The 24,022-nt window shown below is 38.0% G+C and overlaps 1 protein-coding gene across 1 annotated transcript; it reads left to right on the top strand.

Moving 5' to 3' along the window:
- Positions 1-7,210: 7,210 nt before the first annotated feature.
- Positions 7,211-23,992, top strand: LOC145769564 (coiled-coil and C2 domain-containing protein 2A-like). Its single transcript, XM_082581219.1, has 26 exons — positions 7,211-7,515; positions 7,854-7,921; positions 8,513-8,695; positions 9,018-9,119; positions 9,578-9,765; positions 10,039-10,246; positions 10,711-10,975; positions 11,183-11,405; positions 12,971-13,170; positions 13,575-13,709; positions 13,847-13,930; positions 14,469-14,604; positions 14,871-15,109; positions 15,722-16,237; positions 16,958-17,171; positions 17,924-18,027; positions 18,144-18,393; positions 18,809-19,055; positions 19,293-19,479; positions 19,804-20,060; positions 20,453-20,615; positions 20,915-21,067; positions 21,565-21,714; positions 22,382-22,534; positions 22,991-23,102; positions 23,456-23,992. The coding sequence occupies exons 1-26, from the start codon at positions 7,231-7,233 to the stop codon at positions 23,707-23,709; spliced, it is 5,076 nt and encodes a 1,691-aa protein (XP_082437345.1). The 5' UTR covers positions 7,211-7,230; the 3' UTR covers positions 23,710-23,992.
- Positions 23,993-24,022: the final 30 nt, after the last annotated feature.

Genomic DNA, 24,022 nt, shown 5'->3' on the forward strand with positions numbered 1-24,022 from the left:
GTCCGGTGGTATGTGGGCACTCATAATCTGGAAGTCTGCCGGGCCGCCGGTGGTGGGTATGGGAATGGGGGGCATTTTTCATGGCCCAAAAAATGCGCTAGGTCAGCTGAAATAGTTACCGTTTGAAACTTAGTTGGTTGTAAAGTAAATAGTTTCTAGATGATTGTCTGGTATGTGACAGACATTTTTGGTGGTGGGGGGGCTCTGACAGACAAGTTTTATACCCCCCAAAATTTGCGCTAGGTCAGCTGAAAAAGTTACCGGATAGAACCAACTGATTATTAATCTGTGGGTGTTAAGCTTCACAAAAATGTATGTGACAGACAAATTTGCTGGTGGGTGTCCCCTGACAGACGACCTAAAGTAGGTGACCCCCCTAACTGAGCTAGGTCAGCTGAAATAGTTACCGGATAAAACCAATGGAAAATTAATGTGTGAGTTTTAAGCTTCACAAAAATGTATGTGACAGACAAATTTGCTGGTGGGTGTCCCCTGACAGACGACCTAAAGTAGGTGACCCCCCTAATTGAGCTAGGTCAGCTGAAATAGTTACCGGATCAAACCAATTGAAAATTAATGTGTGAGTGTTAAGCTTCACAAACATGTATGTGACAGAAAAATTTGGCGGTGGGTGTCCCCTGACAGGCGACCTGAAATAGGCCTAGGTAACCCCCAGGTTTGCACTAAGTCAATTGATAGGAGGGATTTGTTAGCTGTTCTTTTGAAGTAGGCTACGGTATGCTAAGTAACAGAACATGATTTATCTACTTCATTTGTCTACACAAATAAAAATAGTTTCAGTGCAAGGAACTATATCAAGCGTTTTTGCATCTGCTTGGCTCACTACAATCTCAGCCAGTAAATCAACCGTTTTCTACATTGGTTTAACGTCTGCAGACGATGAATCAATTTAAAAAAGGGTTGATTTGCTGGCTGAGATAGAGAAATCCGGTTGTATTACTTTTAGCAAGTTTGGTGATTGGAATTTTACAGCCCTAGTGCAAGCTGTTAAATTAGTTTGAAAGGGATCATTTGCTTTTGTGTCACAGCGGGCAATGACACATTACTAACAATTCACTCTTTAAAGCGGTTGATCATCTGACTATACTCTAACCATTTAGCTATGTGATAACACTTTTTTCGAAACTTCCTACAATAAGCTACTATATGACATCACAATGATAAATAATCATGTACTCTACGTTTTTTATTCCTCCAAACCGTTATTCCATGAAAAAGACTTTTCAAAGAGGCAGTCAGTGACAATTCAATACGCAACAAATCAGCGATCTAACGAGTATGGATAAATATTAGTAGGCTAAGTTGAAGAATGTGATACAAAAACAGTGTAGAAAGCATCCTTTCGAAAGCAGACGTTGACGTTGAATCAATGAAAAAAAAACGGTTGATTTGCTGTCTGGGAGTAATTAGTGTACATTATTAGCCAATACCAGTACTGCTACTATTTGTATAGTTTCGATTTATGTCTGGTAATGCCCAGGTAATGTTTGCAATACGTACTCCTAACTTTACAAGAGTTATCAGGTGGCTTGGCTACTTTATTATTTCCAAGCCAGTAATGTTTTGCCTATCACACCAAGGTTTTATTTACCCATAATTCTAGGAGGTACTCAAAAGATTGGCAAGGTTTTTTGTAACAAGCATGTTGGAAAAGCAGCAGTAACTTAACTGGACAGACTTCAAAAGAAAGTCCGAATTTCGGAGTGATATTTTACAGACAAACAACTACCAAATGGAGGAGTGTGTCATTGATCAGTTGCTTACAATCATCGTAACTCCGCCAACCGATGAGGATGCGACTAAGGTATAGTAACTATCACGATAAAGGATGGTATTTCGTACGCGACATGGAAGCGCTTGATTTGAGATTAACTCGTATACAATTATATCGCGATTGGCAACGCAAAACTATAGATTAGTAACCAACATGTTGCTAATTTAACTTTACGTTGACATACGTCAAACTCTTTAGGCTCACACATTTTATTTTCAGGTCAACTATGAAAGACATGGAGAACATCAACTATGTTTTATTTGCTGTAGCACGACTTCAGGCGATGCAAAATGTAAAGTTGTGAATGTAACAATCTGGACTTCATGAAAAAAACATTGCAAGCATTCGACCACAATTATTATTATTCGATTGCTTTTCTGTCACCATACGTAAAATCATTCAGACAAGTTCCTCTGCGTTACCCATAGGTGTCTATCATCAGTCATGTCACAAAAAGTTTACCTGTACAGCAGTTAAAAGAACATTTCAACCTAAGGCAGTTGCTTTATCTTTTGCTAAAGTCGCTAAAGTTGAAACAAGATGCAGAAGCTCGCTCCTTAAGTCGGACAAAATAGGTTTATTGAAAGGATCTTGTATATTTTGCTCTCGTAAGCGAAAAGAAATACAAAAAAAAAAGAAATTACCGTTAAGGTCTCAACGACGGATGGATGCGAATCACTTTAGTCAAGAGCAGTGTTTTGTAAAAACGAAAGGATTAAATCACTAATTCGTAGTGGTGTGGACTTAATTGCCAAAGAAGCAGAGTATCACAAGTCTTGCCGGGTTCATTTTGATAGAGAAGACTAAAAGCAATCCCCAAACCACCACAAACTGGAATATTTCATCTCGCCAAACTCACAACCTTCCTTTCCTAACAATATGCGAATTTGTTGAGGAAGAGATGCAAAAGCAAACGCCAATGCTATGTTCAATATTATTTAATCTTTACAAAGATGAGTATTTGGTAAATGGAGGAAATGATGTTGAGCTATGGTCTAACACCACACAGAACCTTGTGAGGAAAATTTCTCATAAGTTTGGTAAAGCACTAACAATAAGTAGGCAATTTTATTTACACCTCACTTCTCTCCGCCCAAGAAGAAAAATATGCTCTGATAGGTGATTATAGTGGCAATCAAAATGATCAGATTCGAGCAGTGGCACTTCTCTTACGAGGTGAAATGTTGAAATTACGAGCTACTCAAAACGTCAAATCCAACAATCATAAAGAGCTTGAAGGATATGGCCCCAAAACTTCCCGAATGATTGCAACTCTTCTATACCACACTATTGTGCAGGTTGAAATCCAAATTCAGTGATTCTCACACAGACACAATGGAAAGAAAAGTAGAATCAATGTAGTCAAATGCTGTGTATAACGTCAGTCGAGGTCATGTAAAGCCATGGAAGCACACAATACTTGGTTTAGGAGCAATAACAGGTTCCAAGTTAACTTTTCAGATACCTAACAGGGAAGGCCACACAATTAACTACAATGATGTGAAAAGTTTAGAGCCGGAATTTGCATACTCCGCTTTAGCACAGGAAGAAAGTAAAAATCACGTTCCGTGGGAGAAGCATCTGATTATATTCAGGAAATAACGGATAAAAAGTCCATCTTGACATGCAAAATGAAGCCGCTAGATATGTATTGCTTCAGCAAAAGTAGAGATTTTGCAACTCCACTTTATGCTGGTTTCATGAGCAATAATAGAGTGGACTGTCTACCGCCACAGCGAATATGTTACATGGACCCAATAAAAAGATTACCAACCAACAATAACGTTGTTAAAGAAACCCTGGTGAGAACCATGAAGGTTGCCACTGAAACTCAACAATATCTGGTGGTGACGTTGACATATGACGTAGCTGTTGCACACCCTGGTTGCACAAAAAGCCTACTCCATTTAAGCCATTAAAACCATTCTTTTTGACAATCTCCTCATTATGCTTGGGAATTTTCATATGGATCTTGCATTTTTCGGAGCAGAAGGAACCTTCATAAATGATTGCGGGATAGAGTCTATATTGTCGGAGTCAAAGATCCTTGCCGAGGGATCATTGCAAGGGTTCATTATAAGAAATTTTACAACAGGTGTACTGTACTCGTGTGCACGAAATTACAGCCAAGGTCATGGAAAGAAAGCTATACGATCGATTCTTGACAACTTTAGATGCAGATGAAATTGACAACTTCCAGCAAGTCATGTCCACTATTCCAACTGACCCTGATAAAGTATAAGTATGCTTGGCCAATCCAGTCGTCACCGAACATCGGGAAAAGTATAAAGAATGCTTTAACAGGTCCATGAATGGAGTGTTTGGCGAAACCTGTCAGTTCTGAACACTATAGGTGTTCTTAATAAACCGACTCTATCGAGAAGTGCAGAGATGCGTCAGGATGAACGACGTAAGTGGTTACTTGGTTATTGTATCAATACTTCTAGAAATATATTTTGCTCTGAATCGTCTAAATTATGCAAGATGGGGATCGTTGTTCTAAAACAAACTAAAAAACGCCGATCCGAAACTGAGAGCTATACTGGATAATGGTGCTTTGTCAGTTAGGCGTACCAAAAAAGATTACTCTAGGACGGCAGTCGATCTGTCTTTAGAGCAAACTGCGAATAGGGACGCTGCGTTGCAGGTGAAAGTAATAATTGGGTTTCGGAACTCAAAAAGTGCTATAAGAAGATGTTGTGTCACAGTTACACAGAGACCTGCTTTTGTAACAGAGTTAAGGTATCTTGCAGGCTTAGAACAAGCCGAAGATGCCGGCATGCCGCGAAACAATTACGCAACCACGATTGTTAAAGAAAACGAGCAGATCTCACTATTATGGCTGGTCGAAAACAAATGAAGTTATCATTCCAGGCTGGTTTGAAGGCGCAGCTATACCAATCTGAGCTATTTAGTAAATCGGAGGAAAGAAGTGATGAGGATGACATTGAGAGTTGTGATGAACAGTGGAGCGGAGATTCCGACTCGGAAGATGAATCTGACTTGGAATTATTTTTTTAGTCAATGACTCACCACCATCGCCAAACATTTTTTCTTATATAGGCTAGACCAACGGTGGGCAAACTGCGGCTCGCGAGCCGCATGCGGCTCTTCAACATAAAATTTGTGGCTCTTGTATTGAATCGTAAAAGCCTACTACAAAAAAATTAAGATTATAATTTATAAATGTATCTCGGACTGTCAACCAAGTAGTGGCGTACCTAGGGTATAGCAGGTATGGCTCGAGCCATGGGCGCCACATTGATAGGGGCGCAAAAATCGGTTGGTATAAATTAAAATTTGTGACTTAGCCTACACTGTCTTCAAAATCTAATTTGCGGCCAATACAACACAAAGATCAAACAAGAGTCTCTCTTTTACTGTAGCCATTGTTAAACAATGGAATTGTGACTTTGCAAAAGCAACATTGTGCTTCTCCTGGCTCATTTTGAGTTCACTCAGCAACAATTGGAAGTTTAGTAAAGTCGCCAAGCAGCGATTAGTTGAAGCTTAGAAGTAATGCCAAAACTTACTTATTCATTTTTACAAGAATTTATAACTTTGTAAAATCAAAACATCTTGCAACCTTGACAAATGGAAGAATTAATTCGCACAGCATCAACAACTTATCGTCTAAATTTTCGGAGATTAGTGAGTCAAGTACATAACTCATATGGATAAACAATCATTGTGTTTTTATTGCTGTTATGTTATGTCAACTGATTTTGCGGCTCGCTGGTGATTATGGTTTATCCGCGAGCGGCTCTTTCTTTGAACAACTTTGCCCACCCCTGGGCTAGACTGTTCAGTGTTGACGAAAAATTCAGACAAAAACTGTTCAAGTATAAATAGGCTACCCTTAAGAGTAATTGTTATTATAGATCTAACTAACCCTAACTCAAATTGGGTGATTGCTCAATTTGCATCATTTTTATTCTGGTATTCCATTAGTAGTTAAACTGCCTGTTATACGTAATACTTATTTGCTGTTGTGCACACATAAAACAAAACACTTCTTCAATTTTTTTTTTGGCGGCAAGTCGTCGGCAACTCCAGTAGGCAACTCCTGTCATTGATTTAGCGCAAAAAGGAAAGGGGTTACCTAGACCTACTTCAGGTCGTCTGTCAGGGGACACCCACCAGCAAATTTGTCTGTCACATACATTTTTGTGAAGCTTAACACTCACACATTAATTTTCAATTGGTTTTATCCGGTAACTATTTCAGCTGACCTAGCTCAGTTAGGGGGGTCACCTACTTTAGGTCGTCTGTCAGGGGACACCCACCAGCAAATTTGTCTGTCACATACATTTTTGTAAAGCTTAAAACTCACACATTAATTTTCAATTGGTTTTATCCGGTAACTATTTCAGCTGACCTAGCTCAGTTAAGGGGGTCACCTACTTTAGGTCGTCCGTCAGGGGACACCCACCAGCAAATTTGTCTGTCACATACATTTTTGTGAAGCTTAACACCCACAGATTAATAATCAGTTGGTTCTATCCGGTAACTTTTTCAGCTGACCTAGCGCAAATTTTGGGGGGTATAAAACTTGTCTGTCAGAGCCCCCCCACTACCAAAAATGTCTGTCACATACCAGACAATCATCTAGAAACTATTTACTTTACAACCAACTAAGTTTCAAGCGGTAACTTTTTCAGCTGACCTAGCACATTTTTTGGGCCATGAAAAATGCCCCCCATTCCCATACCCACCACCGGCGGCCCGGCAGACTTCCAGATTATGAGTGCCCACATACCACCGGACATCGCTGTATGAATAGAAATTGGTAACTTTTTCACCTAGGGTGGACGTCGCGGGCTCCCAGACTATAGCTACAACATTAGTTTTGCTGAGAAACAGTGTTTTTTCGGATATTTTGACCAAACTGACTATATTTTTTTCGGACAATTTGTTAAAAAATCGGTCAATGATCGATAAATGACCGAAAAAAAAAAACCAGATTGGGAGTCTATTGGATGTTAGAATCTTTTTGTTCTTTTCAAATGCTGCCCAGCCTAAGCCAATTCGGTGTTGCACTGCAGTCTTTCCATCGTTGGTCGCGAATAGTCGGTGGCCAAGATATATGAATTCTGGGTGTGTAACCACTGAGCTAATAGAGCGGACAATTTATTTTTTATTTTAAATTGGTTCATTAAATTTTTTAGTTCAATATTTGTTGTTTTAGATTTGTTTCAATTACATTACAATAGCCTAATTTGTAATAAAATACAAATTAAAAGTTTACTTTTGTAACTTAAAGCTTAAAATTATCAGATAAGTCTAAAAGAACTATACAGTTGTTGTTGTTGGCTTGATCAACACATTTGTTACAACTTGTTAATTTAATAACAATTATTTTGTTTATAGATGTCTTAGAGACATTTTTCTTTATTGTAAGCATATAGGTTTTAACATCACTCAATTATTCAAATATGGATGGGGATAGTTTGAAAGAAAAGTTGAGGGCTCGAAGAAGAGCGATGAATGTCACATTACAGTCAGCAACACCATCAGATACTTTTATGACAAGTACTGGTGATGATGAAGTGATGGATTTAACTCAAGAATCTGGTGAGATGGATATAATTGATGAAGAAAGTGAAGCAGTTCTGAGGTCTGCTTTGGAAACCAGACGAGAAAAATCAAAAAGAAGATTAGACATCGAAGAAAGAGATCAATCTGCAAATGAAACCACTTTGCAGTCAACCTCTGATCGGGTCTGTATTTCAAATCTTATTGCAAATACCGAAAATGTAAATAAACGCAATTCAAAACAAATGCATTATAGTAAGTCAAATAAATTTTTGTAGGTTTTAAGCCGCACACACCCATTATTAGGCAGCGTCTCTCCTGTATTTCTCTTTCTTCCAAAATTACATGAGTGACACGTCCATACATTCGGTAATGTCTCTTGTGGCGTTTCTCCTGTATTTTTCATACGAAAAAAAGAGGAAAAAATAAAATTGTGAGCCACTTAAGACCTACAAACCCCAGCTTTTCAATAAATTAAACATTCATGACGAATAATTTTCACTAGTTTTGTGTCTACTATTAGATGTCTGTTGATGATCTTCGAATGTCCCCCCGAACAACAGCCCCCACTCCTTCTCATGGTCTCCCCAGGTAGCATATCATATCAAGATATTTGCTTTGAATTTTCTTGCCGTAATAGTTAAGTTCAATGTTTATTAGTCGTATTTTTATTTTGAGTGTTTGGCTGCAAAAATCAATATTGCTATTTTCTGGTATGAAATTGTTTATTTCTTGCTATGACGTTCAGCTTAAAACCAATGAATTTTGTGATATTTCGTCATAATTATATAAATTTGAAAATTTTAAAGCATTGAAATTGGATACTAATGTTCATTTGCTTAAAAAAGTTTAAATGCTGTCTAAAAGAGGTAGAGCATTTTGAGTGCAAGTCTATTCAAGTTAGATACGGTATCTATCAAACAAACATCTACAGGAATTATTGTGAGCATTATAATTAACTCTGCAACTTTGATTCCATATTTCTTCTATTAAAAAAAAACATAATATTTTTCATACCTACATACTAATTTGTAAGAAAACTTTTACTGATATCTTTCGGGTTAAGATTATTTTATCAAAAATGTCTACAAAATATTTTTTTGAAACATTTTAAATTGAAAGGACACTCATATCATGACAATTACTATATGTATTAAGTATTTTAATATATTTTATTTTAAGTCATAAGCCAGATGATGAAAGTCCCAGCAACACATTGTTGGGTCACAGTGGCCATCATAGCACTTTACGAAGTCGGCTTCAAGCAAAGCTTCATGCATCAAAGAAATCTGCCAGTGGGAATGTCGGAGATGATTCGCCATTCAGAGCAAAAAGATTACGAGACACACTTAATCGTTCCACCAGGTCATTGTCATGAAACTTTATATTACATTTAAATATTTCTTGCAAAAAAGAAGTTTCTTTTCATGTTATGTGAATTGTGAACAGATATGAATAAAATGAACGCATTACGAAATAAATTTTAGACGTTATGCTCACTTATTTTTATATTTTTTTAAAGCTTGTCCTTCATGACTTTGTTTTACAAATCTTTGTTTCTTAGCAGGTATCAATGCTTTGAATGATATCTGGAAAATTTTGTGAGTTGGTGTTTCAATTAAATCTTTTTAACACCTGCATTTGTTCTGAAAGCTCCATGGATTGCAACTGGTCGATATTTTCATAGATTTACAGCATCAATACGGCAACGTGAGCTCGAAGAAGAAAGTGAATTTCTCAAAAAAATTGAATCAAAGCTGAAATGGAAACATGCTGCCGAGGAGGCTAAGTATGTTATAACTTTTGGAGAGAGTTTGCTTTCTTGTACCACGAGCAAGCGAGGCAAAACAACACAATAAGATCGAGCATTACAATTATGTTACTACATATTTACAAATAAATTGATCAGTCGCATTTCAAGGACTAATCTCCATTTAGCGGCATCTAGTGGATGGAGTAATTCTTCCAATTACAACACTTCACCATCGGACAACCTCACTCTGTCAATCTCTGTAATCGGCCCTGCTTTAAAAGCTTCTATAATTTATAAATATGCGAAGCTACCAGGAATACCCTATCAAAGGCTTTGTCTGTCTGAGGGTAAAAATTCAAAACCCAATCAAACTAATGTTGCGTAGAAAGTTTGAAAGGATTCTCTTGATATATCAAGTCAAAGCAAATTCAATGAACAACTTTTTCTTAAATATATGATTTACGATATTAGATGTTTCTTTAATGCGTCAACAGGATGCAGCGCGGTGACCCAACAGAAGCAGATTGTTATGACTTCTTCACCAAACCTTTTGAAGACTTGCCTCCAGAACCTGATGTTGTTGAAGAGCCAGTTGTGTCTGAAGAAGCGGAAGGCGCTCCTCAAGAGGAAAGAGTGGAAATACAAAGGAGTCCAGATGAAGTTGTTGAAGCTCCAGAAGAAGGTTATTAAACGTTTACCTTGAGCTTTGTGTCAAATTTTTAACTTGAGCTTGTGTCGTAACATTTATTTTCAATTTTCGAGCATGGTCGACCCTGTTGTTTTGCGATGACGACCAGGCTTCTTTGAAGCAAAATGGAGAGAGAAAGATATAAATTAAGTGCAGGGTGTCTCAAGCTGTAACCTGACTGAGCTGAGTAATTATACTAACGCAAACAGATAGCGTGTTACACTATTTGGAAATTAATAGTTCATCATTTAACATTTTTATCTTTAGAAAGTCACCCCGTTGATGAAGCTGGCGACCAGAAGAAGTTGCTAGCTGACATCATTTCAAAGGACTTGGATTGGCGGTTATTTTTTCTCACCGCAGCAGAATACAAAGGTTACAATAAACAAATCGAAGTTGAGAATTTAACTTATTTTGTCCCGAGCAAGTTATCCCCAAACATGAGTAGCAAAGTGGAACAGGACGCTGTGCCAAGGTATCTTTCATCGTATAATAACGTACATTTATTCTTTACTTGGTTTTTGCTGGGAAATGGAGTGTCGGTGCTCATTATAAGGTTTAGTTTCCTTGCTTTTTCAATGTTTGTCAATTCATCAGTTTGATCGTAAATGTTGTTTCTAGAGGTTTGAGCCTGAAAATAAACGTGGCCGAATGAAATATACTTATCAAACAAATAAAAGAACTTCTTCTTCTATCCCATTTGCATAATGGATAGGCTTTATTTTAAATACTATATCTGAAAGGGTGTTCATTTATTCATTGAACTTGCTCGAGTGCGATTTTTTATATCTTAGTTCTTTCAAATTTTCAAATGTTTTGGAAATACAAAACTTTAGAATTTTCACTTTTTTCACAAATATTTTCTTACGTTTAGAAATTAATGACTTTCAACTTTGAAGCTTTCATTGCTTCTTTTTTATGATGCTTGCATATCACTAGGCACTTGGAAGATGAAGGCTTCTACGTTGGTGAAAAGCCGGTGATTCATTTCACGAACAAAAGCATCCTTGAAAACCGGCTTCTGCGTCAATCCGGTCCTGGCCAGATTTGGTTCGGATTGGACGGTCAGGTTGAATCACTGCCCGATCCTATAAAGCAGGTACAGACGAAGCCGTGGGTGGAAACCATCTTGGAAGTCGACCACAGCATTTCCACTGTATACACCAAAGCTTACTTGCAAGAAAATGATGACAAATATCTACAGGTAATTTTGTGCTTGCAAATGTTGCTAAAAGTGAAATCGGAAATTTTTGTTTGAAGTATCATAAGAACTATCATAAGCCTGTGTTATCTTATATCTTAGGTATATGGATTTTGCTATTAAAAATGTTGCAAGAAAAATATGAAAAACTTAATTCGGAAGTTTTTATAAGGTACCTACATCAATGTAGCTTTTTACTTTGTTTTTTAGGGTTCAGAAGAAAATGAATTACAAATTGACATTGGGACCGTTGTATTCCATCATCATCCTCTGATGAGCAGGGAGCATGTATTAGCGTCCAACATTAATCAGATGTACGATGAGTACATCGAGAAGCAGCAGAAGAATTACGTCCATTTTTTTATCGAAAAACTTGCCGCCTTACGACATGCAGTGGAAACGATGAAGAATAAATCAATGTCATTTTCCACGTGTGAGTTTCATCAAATCGAGAAAGTGTCGATTTTTTCAAATGATAAATAATTTACACCAAAATAGCTAGAAGTACAAAGAAATTAGCAATTCTACGGCAATGTACCTACAAACGCGACCTTTACACTAGCAACCTTAGTGACCGCACCTGTGTTAGTCATTCACAGTTTCTGCCCTCTACGCGTATGCGATACTTCCAATCACAGAATCCTGAAACAGGCTTGCGCTCAGAGATGGGCAGTATCATCAGTTTTGGTGATCAGATCACCAAAACAACGTGATCTTGAAGATCAAGATCACTTTTTGAGTACTTGAAGGTTTTGATAAATAATGTTGCAAAAAATAAAAATAAACGAATTTTCCATAAGCAACCTGGTTAATAGTGGCTGGGGCTGGTATTGCTAACTGTTGCTCTTAAATACTCGACCGCTGGCCTAAGAATTGTAATCAGTTTGTGCCGGTTGCTATTAGGCCTACCAATCGTTGTCGTAGTTTGCGTAGAATTGCAACTTCACACCCAAGGCCGAGGCTAATCAATGTACTGAAAAAGTCACAAAATTTGCAATTGGTTTTATGATTTTCATTTAAAAAAATTATTGTTTACAAAATTTTGTCTGGTCTATATAAGCAGCATTTATTCGTCTTAATAAGTATTTTCAACTTTCACTAGATTATATCAATGTTTATTACACCATTTACCCATCTGGCAACCTTGATAATGTTGTGTGCTATCGAAAACATTCTGAGGTCGACTGTCTGATAAACCGCTCCAAAAAAAAATACAAAAGCTATACAAAAAAGGGGCAGCATATGTTTTCACATTGAATATATTTGTTTATACTCAGACCCTACACAATTAGTGGTCTGGTTGATTTGCTGCAATAAACCACTTTACATGAAAGTCGGCTGTAGAGTCCAGTTTTATTTTTAGCACCGCCATTCTAAATTTTTAAACATCTAAAACTGGCCCAAAGAAAGAAAACAGTTTTTTAGAATTTACAAAACAGAATTGTAAACAAAGTTTAATCATGTTTTATGAAACTTCAACATATATAAGCTTAATCCAAAAAACTCTATCTGTGTTTGTTCTCGCTTTTGGAGATGATAAAAAGTTTTAGTCTGTAATTTTTTACTTTACTAGTTTCTTGTAAAAACCTCCATTCTTTACAATATGTTTATTTGATGGTACTTTGTTGATCATGGTTTATTGCAAATGAAAAAAGCAAGCAAGACTCTTCGAAAATTTGTATCAATTTTCATATAAAGATTTTATGACTACACTGTACTGTCATGCTGTTTTATCAATTTTAAAACAGCATTAAATCTCCCGCGCCAGGCAGGGAATAACATTTTGATAAAATTATAACAACAAAAAATCAACTGCCCAACCAAAAACACTTTGAGACACTACACAACATCGGGGACACTGGTATAATTTACGAGCTCACCATCTACTGCAGTTTACCAAAAGCGTGTCGTCTGTGAGACATTCCGTACCACAACGACTATATTGCAACTAAAAAAATATACCGGCATGTCTGTTTAAAACGTCTTCTTCAACATTAGCTGATGTGAAAGTGCAAGAATCAAGGATCCACGATTTCACGAGCGAGATCCGTAGAACGACGCGGCAGCTGAATGAGGCCGAGTCTTCGGAGCGTGAGTTGATGAGGAGGATAATAGAAGAGTGGAAAGAAATTAAATCTCTACGAGAATTCCAAGGCTTCACCAACACAACAGCAAAGCTAATTGTACAAAGAGAGGAGGTACGTAATATTAACGTTAATTGGGTGAAATGTCTTTACGCTAAGTTTGACTGACTTAATTATGGATGCTCAATGATTGTTCATGAACCTTTTTTGAGAAAAGTTTTAGGTGACTTTTTCCAACATATCTGTTTATCTCTGACAGTTTGTTTGGAATTTTAGAATAATTTTATCTTTTTTCTGATGCTTTTTTAGTTTTACGTATTTCTGGATCATAACGGCGACTTTCAAATAGAATTTTCTGAAGTTGTCTAAAATTTAATCTCACGGTGATGAGAAAAGGGGGTTAACATTAGATACATAGGTATATGGTGCGTCAGAATAAACCGTATACACTGTTCACATGTTCAAGAAGAGACTGGAACCCTTGTTTTCTAAATGTAAATGAAGATCCGTTTATGCAGGTTAACTCTCGGTTAGATCGGCAAAAGTGGGAGAAGGAAGTTGAGAATGAAGTTCTTGAGAGGAAGGAAGAACACGAAGTGACTGTACTTCGACCTTATCAGGAAGCGTTGAAAAAGTATCAATCTCAGTTGCAGGTAACCTATGGGGGTTGCGCTTGTGTTGTTTGCAAACTTACATTTTATCAGTATAGTATGTCTTCATTGAACAGTGCGATGTATTTTGTTTTATGATTATTTTTGTTTAAAGGTCTGAAGTCATTTTTTCTACTCAGGCGTGGAAGAAAAATCGTCAGAAAATTAAAGAGGAAAGAAAAAAAAACTCAGCATCGAATCAGAACCTATTGGCCACCTCTGAGGTTTGTAGGTTTTGTTTCTGCTCGCTTTACCTTCAATGCTTCATATTGAGAGTGGGGCATTATAGCATCAAAGCGATGTGAAATCTCGGATTCAATTGCATTAAAATCTCTTTTTTTTTCTTTTTTTTTCCTCAGTTTCAAATAAAATTTTTGTCAATCTTATGTGAAATGTCTTTTGACCCATCAACAAATGACACGTAGCTACTAAACGCTATTCTCTCCCAAAACTGTCGGACAACCTTTCCATTCAAGATTATCTAATAAAAATTTGAATAGATTAATACTAATTGCCTTAAAGAAATTGCGTTTTCCTTAGAAAATGACTACTAGCTCAAGTGAAGTTGAAGCAATTGAAAACATTTGTAAAGGAATTGGAAACTTTCGATCTATATATCTTAAGAATTGTTGGCTACTATGTGAGCAACATTATGTGTCTGCGTAAGACGAACATGGAACACATGTTACAATATGAGCTATTTCAACGGTTGTGAATTTAACATAAAGATCAATATTAAACATCATTACCTTTCACTTACAGCAAGATGACGAGGCTGAAATAACTATAGCTGGCAATATTGACAAACCCCAGAAACCAGACAAGCCGAAAGAGTTCGATGAAGAAGTACAGAGGGTGGAGGTTATTAACGCGCTTCTTGCCAGCAGAAGAAACCCAGGTAATATGCAATATCTGACTCTCTCTTTCTTTCTGTTCATCCATCTTTGGTTTTTGTTGTATCGGATATTTTTTACTGCTGGAATGAGCTTGTTAGGCAGAGAATGAAGATGAACATGGTGTTAGAAAAGTTTAAATGATTAAACCCAATGATAATGATAACCAATTGAAACCTATGATTTCTTTACCAAGAAATATAGAAACAGAACTAAAAATACAGAGCCATTTTGACAGTTCCATCACCACTTTTTTTCAATATTTTCACAGGAGAGGATAAGATCTCATTACAGTTGACAAATACGGCGAATATCACTCCCACCAGTGGTGTACCAGCAGGGGAAGCGGCACGACGAAAAGCAATGCAGAAGGCTGCTATCTTGCTGAAGATTCGTTTCAATGGCAAAGAGGTGTTTTCCACAGAAGTAAAAACTTTAACAACGGACTTCAAGCTTCATTTCGGGTCAATTTTTCGCGTTCGAATCGCGCAATGGCCTGAAAGTTTAAAGGTACTCAGTTGTTGTTATGTTACAATTACAACTGTTAAAATCAATGGAGCCATCAGTGATTAAACTCTCTCTTCTTTCATTTTGCTTAAAAAAAAAACCCTGGTCTTCAACTCGAAGCATCAGCGCAGACCAATTTGGCGGCTTATACAAAACAGTTGTACGAAATAGTTTGTGTCATCAATATCTTGTTCATTCAGTGCCACTTATCCAATAGTTTATTGAAATAATATTCTACTTTTTTATGTACAGTAAGAGATGCAAGGTCCATGATGTGTTTTCAGTGGAGTGGACCTTGTGTTATTCACTATGCTTATTTTGATATAGCCTACCACTTGCTAATTTTTCCAGCTGCTTGAAGCTGAATGAATAGAGCTTTGTGATCGTATATTTCTTTCAATGTCATTGGTTTTATTTCAAGAATGGGCTTTATTTTTCTTTACAGTCTTGTTTCAATAAAACACATGCAAAGCCACTGTTTCTCATTGACGAATGCCTTTCTTAAAACTACTGGACCAATAAGCTCCATAATCTTTATACTTTGCCAATATGATATTTTATCCTGAATTTAATTCACATCGCAAAAGGTGTCATTTAAATTCAACGTGTTTCCAGGTTCAATTTTTGGACGTAGGCATGATGGTGAACACTGTGTTCAGCGAAGTGTTTCTTAATGTCCCGGAAACGAATGTCCATTCCGGAAACGTCCAACTTGGTGTCCGTCCTTTCCACAGCGACCGGACCGAAGCTTTTGACCACGAAGGAGTCGGCAGCAACACTCCTTTTACATTGCGAAAGAACGACACAGTTCCAACTTCTCACAATACCAAAGGGCAGTTAATTTGTAGCATTTCCTGGGGTCTTGATGAAGAGGGGCGTGTTTTAGCCCCCAAAGGTCTCGTTTCGAACGATCCCATGTCAGTAATTAACCCAACTAAAAATATCGACCCAGTGAAAGCCATAGGAGCGGAAGGTATCCAAGACCCCGCTTCTTTATCCAAGTGGGTTCAAGACAATCGGCTCGACCCAAATGACCCCGACAATGCCACCCTTGTTCCCTTTATGCAAGGTGATCAAGAGGGGCAGGGGTTTTTATATGCACCTGATTATTTTCGGCTTGAGCAGTTGCAGGTACGTTGCTGTGTAGCTTAACCTTATCTAGTGTTCGAACCAAGTGATCAACTTTCAAACTAAATTAATAATATTATCACTGCATTGATTAGAACCATAAGTTCGAAACATTCGGCGTTTGTCTGCTGTTAGTAACACTTTTTTATGCATTTTCCGTTCTTAAACTGAAAGAGTGTTTTGAAGTCATGTCATTTTAGAGCTACATGTTTTTAAGAGGTTGCTGTTTATTTTCACTTGTTAAAATGCTTCAGTTTATTCAAGTAACTTCCAGGATGTGCTGTAAGTTTGCGCGTGGAGTTTTCATTTTCTTCCATCATGCAAATGTGATGTTTGATCGCTTCATAAAAGCAGGATATAACCTACTGGGCTTCTTTTTTACCTGTCTAAAAAAAAAATTTTCAGTAAATGTCAAACATGTGCTATAATTTGTAGATTCCCACAATCAATGTATTTTCACTTTTTTTGTATATTTGTTACCTCAAAAATTGAATGAGGCTGTTCACCTGGCATTTGGTTCAATAACATGATACGCTCTTCTGGTGTAAGCTAGACTAAACTATCACAAGGTGTTTCTTATTAATCTGAATAGCGTAACTTAGTTTATACCTGAGGAACGTGTCATGTTATTGAACCTTTGCTAATGTTATTGAACCTTACACGTGTTGTTCTTAGTGTAATGGCCAGAATAAAAATAAATTCAATATCTAACTTTATTTATAGGAAGAATTTAACTTCATCACGGACGATGAGTACGAACAACTCAACAGGTTTCGCTTGCTCAAGCTGCGTGCCGGTGAAGTGAATGAGTTTCGCAACATCACCATGATACCTTGTCACGAACACGAAGTCATGGATTCCGCATTCACAACATATGACCGAAGAATTCGTGACAAACAAACAATCATGACCTCGGGTGAAAAATTGGTTGAAGGAGGTAGGTTAATCATGTTTTGCACGCTGGACAATGATGTTTCGAATGTAGTGAATACTTTTCTACTTCACGGAGGCAAGTATTTGAACCATTTAGTTTTGCGAGAACATTTTACAAATTACAATCGTCGTCGTCGTCGGCTCCAGCTCGTGTCCGAGCATTGGTTTCGTCTTCAAATTGAATTTGGTTTTGGATGGTGATGTCGTATGTGGCTTTGGAGGCCCAGTCTATGATGGAAAAGACGTGGGCAAAAGTCACATTGTATGGAGGGTGGGGGACGTGGTAGTTTTAGCTTTTCTTTTCTAGTGTTTCGTTTTTCTTGGGCTTTTTGTATCCTGTTTTTTTTTTTTCAAAAATTTCCGTGCCTTCAAATTACAATACAAAATTACAAATTACAATACATGATGTTTAAAACCAAAATTGTTACAAAATTGGAGTAGATCTTGGCTTCCAATCATATAAACTTGGTTTGACACTTGAGTGGACTGAATTACCACGCCGCAGACCTAATACAATAACAATTTTATTTATTTCATGCCCGGTAAGCCAACATGGGACCACCTTTATCTTTGTTTGTTAAGGCTTTATCACAATCATGAGCTTCAATCGGCTCGTGTTAAACTTAAGTTTCAATCGAAACAAAGTTTGTGAAGCGAAACACGGTTTAGTCTCACTGCAGTATTCATATGGAAACTGACATTCTGTAACAACACGTCAGGTGATCATGACGTCACTATTGAATATTCTGCTCGCAGGCACAGTGAGCTCGTACCGCTTAGAGGTGATGCAATATAGGGAAACGGTGAAGGAAGCGGTTTTGCAAAGGTTCCACACTGCAAGGCATCGACGACTGTTTGAGGTATGGCAAGCAACTGTCATTTTGGCAATTCTACATGCAGTAGAACATTATTAATAATGTTTTTTTTTCATTTACCTTAAAATTTCCAAACTATTGATGTGCTTATCTTGTTCCAGGACGTTGTCCGTGAGGAGCAAGTGCCGGATGTTGGGACGTTTGGCTTGAGCATGGCAAAATTTTTCGAGCACAGAAGACCTCTCAAACCAGTCCGCAAAGAGAGAAAGAAAGCAACTGCTCAGACATTGTCAGAGGGGTCGGTCCATGTTCTAGTGAACGTGGTCCGGGCTTATAATGTTCCAACAAGGCAAGGATCTCATACATCAGGCGGAATAAACAACCCACAAAATCTGAGTTCGCGATTTGGAGGTAGGTGCTTTCTTTTGTAAATATTTTTGGTTTTACTATCTTGTCTCTAGGAAAAAAAATATTTTTCTATCTTTCCTTACCAGGGATCTCTGGTGAGAATGATCTTAATATCTCGATTGCTGAATAATGAAAAGTTTGGGTGTTCATCAGGACAATTATCGTTTCTAGCACTAGTTGCAACGTTCATCTGATGTCATCATCGCCCATTGTCATGGTGCGCGAAACGTCAGTGAAGTAATAAACCATCCTGTTTATTGTTGTTTTTCCTTTCAATCTCATGAGATGAACGTTGCAACTAGTGCCAGAAACGATCTCGATTGCTTAGAAAACACTGGTTAGTTTCACGTTTGAGCTTGCAAATTGTATAAATACTTTTCTGTTATTTTCTCCTCCATGGAATTTTGTGATATTTCAGGAGGAACACAAACTTCCAATTTTGCTTCAACAATGGGCGGACTTGATTTCACTCAGGAAACCTTCAACGTGTCTCCATTTGTTGCCGTCTCCTTTCAAGACAACGTGGTCACAACTCGGATAGCTCAAGGTCCTAGTCCCAGTTGGAATGAAGAGCTTCAAGTTCCGTTCTCTGCTCCTAACAATGACTACAATGCAAGCAGCCTACAAACGGTGGACGACATTATTTATATCCATCTATTCGACAGGTAGTTTCTTTCAAATCTTTTAAAAGTAATTTTGCACGGTAAACTATCTTCAGTAGGTTTTTCAACACTGTGTATACTTTACAACACATACATGCTCTTGTTCCTCTTCGGTGACTTAAATCGTCTGATCATTTAATTTTCGGTGCCTTTCTTTTCTCTGTTGGGCCGTTTCCTGAAGTGCAAATTGTTGTAACGTTGTTTTTACATTGTTTGTAGTGGTTGTTAACGTTTTTGCAGAGTTATAGACGAGGCTCCCCAACAATACGGTCAAGAAGACTCATCATTGGTAACTCACAAGATCACGAATCACTGGCTTGGTACATTCCGATTGCCTTTTTCCACTGTCTATCAACGTGGGAAAGTTGACGGGACATTCAAGCTAAACGTGCCACCAGTGCTGCTTGGCTACGACTTACAGAAACCGGTACGTCATTGCAATGTTTTTTGCAGCCAGAAATTCTTTTTTTCTTACATTGATCTGGAAACGTCAGGAGAAACCCAGCCAGCAAATCAGTTTTTTTTTCTATTACTTTTATTATTTCTATGATTTTATGTTTTGTACGATTTAACATCTGCAGACGTTGAACTATTGTAAAAAATAGACTGTTTTGCCAGCTAGGTCTGTGACAAAGGCTGCAGGAACCTTAACGCAGAAAAAATGTCGTTCCCTTTGTCAAATCAGACATCAGTTACTTTGGCCTTGATATCAGTTGCTTTTTATAAACTTCCAATCATTTATGCTTTCCAGGCCCCTCATGACTACAGAGACCAGCTTGAGACCCAAGCTTCCAGCTTGACAAGCGGAACTTTCATTACCTTGTTTGTTACGCTTGAGCCGACGCTGAAGCCTGTCGAGGCAGTCCGTCACAAGTTCGAGAGCCAGGAAGACGAAGCCGTCTTACACATGAGCGCCACTTACTTGACGGATTGCAACAAGAAGTTTCCAAATCGAAACGCAAAAACGACTGTCGTTGATCTCAAGGGAGAATCTGTCCTTATCACAAGGTATAGGTTTACCAAGAACGCAACTGCGTCTTTGTGTTTGGTACCAAACTGTTGCACGTTTTACCAAGTTAGTTCCTATATTTCATTATGTTGATGTCTCAGTGCTTGCCGTTTTTGTCTAAGAGTTGTATTACTATAATAACAACTATATAGTGACTATATTGACTATAATAACAATACACTTTTAAATTATATAGTAACATCACATATTTTGGAGCCTTAACCCAAATTTTCAAAATGTTTAATGTAATAAAAAAACCTAAGGGATTATTTTTAATCAAATTTCAACTAGATCACTGTTTTGTAATGACCCTAATATAAGAATTTATTCATTAGCTGCGATAGATGTGAAAACTAATCACCCTCAATTTTGTATTAACTGCATTGACCAGGTACATCAAACCCCTCCAACCTCCAGCGGACCTTCTGGAGGGTTGCGAGCCAAGCTCCCTTACCTCTGCGGAGAGGGTTGCCCGTTTTGTGTCCCTCATCCCTTTTGTGTCAGATAATGTCACATACGCCGGGATATGTGATCTATGGAGCACATGTGACCAGGTGAGGCGCAATGTTGCGTTTGAAGCAACGAAGACATCAGTGGCGGTAGCAGGAATATGACAAGTTTTTTTACTTTTTTAAACTTATCGAAAAAAGTGCATTATTTTTGCTCCTTTTTTGCGGATCACTCAAGCTCCCTTGCCTTCTTTAATCTTCAAATCATCAAGAACCACTGGACATAAGCCTACAGTAGATTCGCGATGACCACAAGCTGTTCTTGATTGCGTTGAGAACCATTCGTCTGTCAACTGTGTTTCTCCAGCATTGTTGATTTTCGACTTTCACGTTTCTTTGTTCAGTTTATTCAAATGATGAGCGGGGACGAAGAAGAACACGCCGTTCTCCTTGTCAACTTTTTCCTTCAACTCGGGAAGCAAGCTTTCCTGTTGCTAGGCAACGCTGTGCCGGAAGGAAGCACAGCATACGTTCTCACCATGGAAAACACTACCAGGGTCAGTGCAGTAGAAATACATTTTATCTTTTTAAGAGAATGATAAAAGAATAAAAGTGATGAAGGGAAATCCATTTTATGTTGAGATAATGCTTTGTAACTTTTTCATAACTTTGCTTGTCATTTTATTTTTCCTTTTTTGTAACTCAGTATCCCATTCATAGCCAACAGCGTGATGTAGTTGTAACTTCAATCAAATTCTCTATTTTAGAGTTTATTTCGTTTCAATATTGATAACGATGCAGCTTAAGCCTTTTTGCTGTCCACGTTCTGGTTTAATAGGACGTTTGTGTGTAAAAGCCGCCGTTTGTCAAGTATACATTCATTTGCTCTTAATAAAACTTAAATGATTGCCTAAACCTTCTTCTATGGTAGAACGTCAAACTTCAATCAGGTGTTGTCGATATGAGGGCAAATAGGCTATTTTCCCAGCTACCGTAGTCGTGTTGTTGGTTTTCGTACTTCTGTCTTATGAAGCAAACTGATTGAATGTTGAAGGAAACCTACATCTGGAACGCAAGCACTGGAAACTACTACAAACACAACGACTACCTCTGTCCTCTAAAGAGTGTTGGCATGTTGGTGAATGACCAAAATATTTGGTTCAACATTCAATCTCAAGATATTCCATCCAGGGTTAGATTCGATGTAAGTGATTTGAAAACAATCAAGTGCTCTTTTTAACTGATTTGATAAATTGTAAGTCTCGAAATATTGTCTAAAAACCCTCTTTAGCATGGAGATAGAGCGTTGTTAATTACTTCAAGGATTTCATGGCAATCGTTGTACAATACAGGAGAGGAATCCCCGCTGTAGCGCTTGCCAAAAAAACATTTGACGGCCATTTAGAGGATTCGTGTGGTTTGACCTTCATTTCGTATACTCAACAATGGCCATTTAATGCGACAACTCGGCTCTGCGTTGTTGTGTCTTTACAGAATGTTCCGGATTCATAGCATTGCTCACATTGTTGAGCAGGGTTTGAGTCGGAGAGATTTTGGCGTGTCCGGAATCGGTGTCGGCCAGTTATGAAACGAGGAGTCGGATTTTTTTGCCGATTTGGAGGGCTTTTGGTGTGACATATCATAGCTACGCATTGACTATGACACATACAGTTGTTTTACATGTGCCTAGCAGAACGAGGCGATATGTTTTGCCGAATCAATGCGTGAATAAATCATATGTATCTAAAAATAGCTTTTCTTGTTCAATATTTAAAATCTTGTTTTTCGTGTTGGTATAGTCTTGCCTAAATGTCGCAGCTGTGCATCCATTTCTTGCGGTAACACATTTGGAATGGATTTTTTTTCTGCAGTTGACGAAAACAACAGATTGGAAACCCTTTTTCACCCCTAAATTTCCTCACCCCGGCACCCTGCATTCTGTGCAGCCAGACCTGCTTTACTTCGCTGAAACTGATCGAGGTTATGTGGTCAGGCTGGCTCAAATTATCAAAGACAAGTTGAAGGTGAATGGCTGAGCTAAAACTTAGGTCAACTTATGCTTACGTTTGAAGGTTACAAACCGGAATAATCTTGCAACACTTCGATAGATAGAATAATCTATTTTCATATTTCTGTTTACTATACCGTACTGCGTCTGAAGTGCTCTATCAACCGTGACGAGGGTGTTCACAAAAATTGTAGTTTTTCTTATCGCAGGCATACTTTCATTTCTGCTGTCGAGTGAATGTATCCACCATAACCTAACGCAATGACATTAAATCAACCCTTTATGAGAAATCTTTTCGGACGTTACTAGTTGAATCAGGCCCGGTAACGGCAATCGCCTCCTAATACACAGAAAAGTAACATCATTCATGGTGTATTTACGTGGTATGTTTTGTTGCAATCCCCCCTCCCCAGGCTACTTGCTGGATGCGCCCTGAGTAGCTTGATATTTTCAAACTGACCCCTTTCCCCAGGAAAAGATTATGTCATGGCGACCACGTCACGTGACCAGATGGAACAGAGCTTGCGAGGGAAAATTGCTTGACATTCTGAAAGGTCTGGAATTCAATCGGTTTAGAAGTGGAGGTAAGAGAAGAATCATTCACTATCTCGTCCGGGAAATATCATATGATTTCGTGTTTTTTGACCTTCAATACGACGCCATTTATTTTATCCTTTCTACTATTTTCTTCAACCTTCCTCCATTTGTATTGAACTTGTAGCTTATGTCGTTAAATTTTTACAGTTTATTTCAAGTATCTTCATTTAGGTTAATCACTTGGAGCTGAGTAATAGCAGTTCATTTCAAGCATCTTGAAGCAAATTGACTTAAAAAATATTGATTTTTCTTGAGTCGTACGGTACAGTTCGCGATAATCACGACGTATCCCACCCCAAACCACGATTGCCTTAAGTTACATAACTGCTTTGTCCTGCAGGCGACACAAACCACGCTGCTGAATTGCTGAGGACACTCGGGGATGTTCGTTTCACAGGATTTCCCATGGACTTCGCCTACACTGACGTGGACACGATTATCACCGGTGTCCGTAGCACGGAAGTCCACAAAATCCAGGACCCTAACGTTGAGTTCGCTCTTTCAGTACATATCCATCCCTACCCTGGGTCAATCCTTGCTGTGTGGGTCTATCTTGCTGCTTTGGTGAACCGCAGACGAAACGATCCGTTTTAAAATGAATTGTTTTCGGTTTCATTTTTCAAAATGGGTTCATGTGAAGAACTGTTAGCTCAACGACCGAGTGAACGATGGATCGACGTAGAAGAAACGTCATTTTACACGTTTTACAGCAATAATTTTATACAATAGTTTTCACCACTGTGATTTTCTATGGCGCAGTTTGCAAGCAAACATACAGTATTTTCATTGAAAGCCGGAGTTTTATATTTGTTGTTGGTGTGCTGACTCGGACGTTAACAAGTGTTGGTATCATAATATATTTTTGAAATCTGAATGTGCCATTCAATGATCTCTCTGACAATTCTTG

Source organism: Aplidium turbinatum, chromosome 4 (genome assembly GCF_918807975.1).
Source record: "Aplidium turbinatum chromosome 4, kaAplTurb1.1, whole genome shotgun sequence".
NCBI classification, from domain to species: Eukaryota; Metazoa; Chordata; class Ascidiacea; order Aplousobranchia; family Polyclinidae; genus Aplidium; species Aplidium turbinatum.